The 5,717-nt window shown below is 55.8% G+C and overlaps 1 protein-coding gene across 1 annotated transcript in view; it reads right to left on the bottom strand.

The window, feature by feature from the left end:
- Window positions 1-652: 652 nt before the first annotated feature.
- LOC125037003 (proline-rich protein 36-like) overlaps window positions 653-5,717 on the bottom strand; it is a 6,646-nt gene continuing 1,581 nt past the window's right edge. Inside the window, exon 3 of the mRNA XM_047629965.1 lies at window positions 653-1,801. Within this exon, the coding sequence (XP_047485921.1) occupies window positions 653-1,801 (1,149 nt within the window). The remainder of the gene's footprint in view (window positions 1,802-5,717) is intronic.

Below are 5,717 nucleotides of genomic sequence, written 5' to 3'. Positions count from 1 at the left end.
AAGGAGATGGAATAGGGAGAGGAGGGGAAGGAAAAGGATGAGTAAAGGGGGAGAGGAGAGGGGAAAAGAGGGAAGGAAATGGAATAAGGAGAGAAGGGGAAGAGAACGGACGGGGAGGGGAGGAGGAGGAGGAGAGAAGATATGAAGGGCAGGAGATGGAGGGGAGGAAAAAGGTTTGGAAATTGGAGGAGAGGAGAGGGGAAATGACGGAAGGAGATGGTATAGAGAGAAAAGGGGGAAGATGGAAAAGGAAGGGAAGGAGATGGAATAGGGAGAGGAATTGAGGAAAAAAAATGGGGAGGAGTGAGAGGAAAGTGTAAAGGAGGGGTTGGGGAGGAGAGGAGAGGGGAAGGGAGAGGAAAGGAGGGGAAGGGAGGGGAGAGGAGGGAAAGGTAAGAGGCGGGGGGGGGGGGGGGGGCTCTATCTTCATTAATCCCCAGCCACGGCAAAGGACAAGCCTTCAGCGCCAGAGACCGGCCGCGATCGGGCTTTCGCTCGGGCTCGGCTGCACCGGAGGGGCGCGGCTCAGCCGAAGGCTTGGCTGGCATTTCCACGCCAGAGAAGATGAAAAGGAAAACGGAAAAAGGGAAGCTGCGTTGGTGTCTTGGCTGAACCGGAAGCGGAGAATGAGGCCGGAGGGGCGTGGGGGGTCTCAGAAGAGCGGCGCCCGCGGGTCGAGGAAGCGCCGCAGCAGCGGGGGCGTGGTGGCCAGGTGCGAGTTGGGCGGCATGATGGGCGGCTGCGGGCGGCGGGGCGTGGCCTGCCAACGGGCCATCGGGTTCTCCCGGTAGCCGCCGATGGTCAGCTGGTTCACGTCGATCATCCTGACGCCGCGCGGGGCGGGCGGCGGGCGCGGGGCTTCGGCCTCGCGCCCGCCGTCCTTCTGGGGCGTCGTGCCGTGGGCGGCGTGAAGGGCCGCGCGGGGCGCCCTCTTGCGCGGGCGGGGGCGGCGGCCGGACGAGCCTGGGTTGGCGGCTGGCGTCGCGCCCGCGGGGCCGGGGTTGTGGGCGTGCGCGTTGTGCGTCATGTGCGTCGCCTTGCGGCGCGGCGGCCGCGAGCGGCTGGGCGAGCGGCTCTTGGCCCGCCGCTTGTGGCGCCGCTTGCGGGGGCGCGTCAGCCGCCGGAAGTCGTAGTACCTGTAGGTGAGCTTGATGTCGCGCGGCGGCGAGGGCGCGCGCGGTGGTTCCTGCAGGTCGCGCCACACGAGCGCGGAGGGCCGCTGCGCGCGCCCGATGAAGGGCAGCGACGGGCGCTTGCGGCGGCTGGGGCTGGTGCGCAGCGCCGGCAGCGACGCCTTCAGCGATGGCAGGTCGGGCAGGCTGCGCGTGTCGTCGTCGGAGCGCGCGGGCGCCGCGTCCGGCTGCCCCGGGTACAGCGTCATGTAGGTCGTGCGCGGTAGCCGTGCGTGGCCGCCACCTGCCGCCCGCCGCGCGCCCGTGCCGCCCCCCGGCAGCGCCTTGCCCGCCGCCACCCCCAGGTCCCGGCTGCGGCCTGCGGAGGGCGCCAGCCGCACGGTTCGCCCGAAGGTGCGCTCCTGCCCGTAGCGCCGCAGGAAGGCCGCCTCGTCCTCGTCGGCGGACGCGGCCTTCTGCTTGATGCGCACCAGCAGGCCGCTCGTGTCGCTCTGGCCGTCGCTCTCGCTCGACGCGCTCGCCTCGTCGTCCTCGTCGTCGTCCTCGCTGCTGGACGGCGGCACCCACACCCTCGTCGCCGCCTCGCCGCCCGCCTCGCCCGGGGCGCCGACGCGCGAGCCGCCCGGGGACCTGCTGGAGCGGCTGGAGCGCGACGGGGCGCCCTTCGGCTGCGGGGGAAAGGGGGAGGAGGGTTAGACGAGCGGTGGGAGAGGGGAAGCACGGACGGGGAGATGCGGGACGGAGGACGGAGGAAGGAATAGACGGGGATGGACAGATAGATGGACAGTGTAACAGGGTTCTACAGGAACAAGACGAAGTGCAAAACAGGGAGGGATGTATTAAGTATCAGAGAGTGTGAGAAATAGAAAGCAAGGTTGAGATATATAAAATAGATAAATATATAGACAGACAGATATATATATGTAGAGAAAGAGAGAGAGAGAGAGAGAGAGAGAGAGAGAGAGAGAGAGAGAGAGAGAGAGAGAGAGAGAGAGAGAGAGAGAGAGAGAGTGAGAATGAGAGAGAGAGAGAAAGAGAGAGGGAGAAAGTGACAAAAAGAAAGCAACAGAGAAGAAAAAGACATAAAACAATTCAAGGGGGTGAGGCGTAGGAATACTAAGAGAGTGAAAGAGAAAAAAATAAAACGAAGAGAAAAGAAAAGACAACAACACCAACAAAAAACAAAGACACAAAGAGAAATGTATTCCCGACATGTGGCATGGGCGGAACGAAGGAGGGAGGGGGAAGAGGGGAGAGGAGAGAGAAGGGAGGAGGACAGAGGAGAAAGGGGAGAAGAGGGGAAAGGAGAGAGGAAGAGAGAGGAGAGAGGGGAGAAAAGGGAGAGGAGAGAAGAGAAAGGAGAGAGAAGAGAGGAGGGCAGAGGAGAAAAGGGAAAAGATAAAAGAAGAGAGGGGAGAAGAAGAGAGAGAAGAGAGGGGAGAAGATGGGGAGGAGAGAAGGGAGAAGAGGAGAGAGAAGAGAGGGGGGAATAGGAGAGAGAAGAGAGGGGAGAAGAGGAGAGAGAAGAGAGGGGAGAAGAGGAGAGGGAAGAGAGGGGAGAAGAGGAAAGAGAAGAGAGGAGAGAAGAGGAGAGAGAAAAGAGGAGAGAAGAAGAGAGAGAATAGGAGAGAGAAGAGAGGGGAGAAGAGGAAAGAGAAGAGAGGGGAGAAGAAGAGAGAGAAGAGGAGAGAGAAGAGAGGGGAGAAGAGGAAAGAGAAGAGAGGAGAGAAGAAGAAAGAGGAGAGAGAGGGAGAAAAGGAGAGAGAAGAGGAGAGAGAAGAGAGGGGAGAAGAGGAGAGAGAAGAGAGGGGAGAAGAGGAGAGAGAAGAGAGGGGAGAAGAGGAGAGAGAAGAGAGGGGAGAAGAAGAGAGAGAAGAGGAGAGAGAAAATAGGGGAGAAGAGGAGAGAAAAGAGAGGAGGGAAGAAGAGAGAGGAGAGGAGAGAGAAAAGAGGGGAGAAGAGGAGAGAAAAGAGAGGAGAGAAGAAGAAAGAGGAGAGAGAGGGAGAAAAGGAGAGAGAAGAGGAGAGAGAAGAGAGGGGAGAAGAGGAGAGAGAAGAGAGGGGAGAAGAGGAGAGAGAAGAGAGGGGAGAAGAGGAGAAAGAAGAGAGGGGAGAAGAAGAGAGAGAAGAGGAGAGAGAAAATAGGGGAGAAGAGGAGAGAAAAGAGAGGAGAGAAGAAGAGAGAGAAGAAGAGAGAGAAGAGGAGAGAGAAGAGAGGAGAGAAGAAGAGAGAGGAGAGAGAGGGAGAAGAGGAGAGAGAAGAGAGGGGAGAAGATGGGGAGGAGAGAGGGGAGTGGAGAGAGGGGAGAAGATTGAAGGGAAGGGAGAGAAAATAGGGGAAAGGGGAGAAGACGGAAAATTAAGACATCCATTTTCACCAATCTGTTTACAATTAGGAAACAACTTAAAAAACAAAAACAACAACAACAACAACAAAAAAGAGGGAGGGAGAAATAAAGTAAGAAAACACTGAACATTTCCAGGCGAAGAAGAAGAAGAAGAAGAAAAAAAAAGGATGGAATTGTGCATAACAAACGAAAAGGAATATAAAGAAAAAAAATCAAACAAACAAACAAACAAAAGACACTGTACGTTCTAACAACAACAAAAGACATTTCAAAAAGAAGAACAATAATAAAGTAACAAAACAAAAGAAAAACGCCAGAACAACAACAAAAACAGCAATAACAACAAAACGATAACAAGGACATTCCATTCCCAATAGAAGAAGAAGAAGAAAAAAACAACAACAAAAGGAAGTAAAGCAAGGCCCCCCCCCCCCCCCCCTCGCGCCCGTACATCCGCCCCGGAATCCTCTCCAAAGCGACGCTAAATAGCAAGCAAACAAACAAACAAACAACAACACAAGAAAACAAAAGCAAGGCCTGTCCCCTCTCCCCCCTTCCTCCCTCCCTCCCCCTCTCCCTCCCCCTTTCCTCCCTCCCCCTTCCTCCCTCCCCCTCCCCTTCCCCCTTCCTTCCTCCCCCTCCCCCTCCCCCTTCCTCCCTCCCCTTCCCCCTTCCTCCCTCCTCTTCCCCCTTCCTCCTTCCTCCTCCCTCTTCCTCCCTCCTCCTCCCCTTCCTCCCTCCCCCTCCCCCTCCCCTTTCCTCCCCTTCCCCCTTCCTCCCTCCCCCCTTTCCTCCCCTTCCCCTTCCTCCCTCCCCCTCCCCCTTCCTCCCTCCCCCTCCCACTTTCCTCCCCTTCCCCCCTCCCCCTCCTCCTCCCCCTTCCTCCCTCCCCCTCCCCCTTTCCTCCTCTCCGAAGCGACGCGTCTCATGAGCCTCTCGCCTCCTCCTCCTCCCTCTCCCCCTCCCCCTTCCACCCCCCCCTCTCTCAGCCCCCGCCATTTTCCGAATGTATTTACCGCGTTTAGAAATAAGCTAAAGCAATTAGTCCCTTTAATTAAGTCAAGGCTGGAGGCGAATTTCAGATGGCGGAGGGGAAGGGAATGAGGGGGGAGGGGGGAGGGAAGAGAAGGGGAAAGGGGGGAAGGGAAGGAAAGGGGGAAGGAGGAATGGGGTGGGAAGGGGAGAGGGGGGTAAGGGGAGGGGGAAAAGAGGGGAAAGGGAGATAAGGAGAAAGGGAAAGAGGGCGAGAAGGAGATAGAATGGGAAGGGAGGGGAAAGGGAGAGGGGGAAGAGGAGAAGGGGAGGGAAAGGGAGAGGGGGAAGAGGAGAAGGGGAGGGAAAGGGAGAGGGAGAGAGGGAACAGGGGAAAAGAGGGGAGAGGTAGAGAGGTATGGGAGGGAGGGAGGAGGAAGGAGAGGGGAGATAAGGAAAAGGGGAAAGAGGGCGAGAAGGAGAGGGAATGGGAGGGAAGGGGAGAGGTAGATAAGGGGAGGGGGAAGAGAGGGAAAAAGTAGAAAAGTATGGGAGGAGAGAGAGAGAGAGAGAGAGAGAGAGAGAGAGAGAGAGAGAGAGAGAGAGAGAGAGAGAGAGAGAGAGAGAGAGAGAGAGAGAGAGAGAGAGAGAGAGAGAGAGAGAGAGAGAGAGAGAGAGAGAGAGAGAGAGAGAGAGAGAGAGAGAGAGAGAGAGAGAGAGAGAGAGAGAGAGAGAGAGAGAGAGAGAGAGAGAGAGAGAGAGAGAGAGAGAGAGAGAGAGAGAGAGAGAGAGAGAGAGAGAGAGAGAGAGAGAGAGAGAGAGAGAGAGAAGAGAGAGAGAGAGAGAGAGAGAGAGAGAGAGAGAGAGAGAGAGAGAGAGAGAGAGAGAGAGAGAGAGAGAGAGAGAGAGAGAGAGAGAGAGAGAGAGAGAGAGAGAGAGAGAGAGAGAGAGAGAGAGAGAGAGAGAGAGAGAGAGAGAGACTGAGTAAATAGAAAAAAGAAGAAAAAGAAGAAAGATAGATAAAGAAATTGATACTGGTGGACTGACGAATAGATAGATATATAGATACCAACAGATAAATAGATAGACAGAGTGGTAATTCACTTTACAGATATATCAACAAACTTTCATTCATTAACTGACACTGAAAGCAATGCATTTTGCATGCGGTCTGAATACACTCGCTACAGCTTTTATTATATTCTTATGAACTAATATTTTTCAGCATTACATTTATTAATTTTAGGATTCATACAAGCAATTG

The sequence above is a fragment of the Penaeus chinensis genome, chromosome 22, assembly GCF_019202785.1.
Source record: "Penaeus chinensis breed Huanghai No. 1 chromosome 22, ASM1920278v2, whole genome shotgun sequence".
Lineage (NCBI taxonomy): Eukaryota > Metazoa > Arthropoda > Malacostraca > Decapoda > Penaeidae > Penaeus > Penaeus chinensis.
This window is presented reverse-complemented; position numbering and strand designations above follow the sequence as displayed.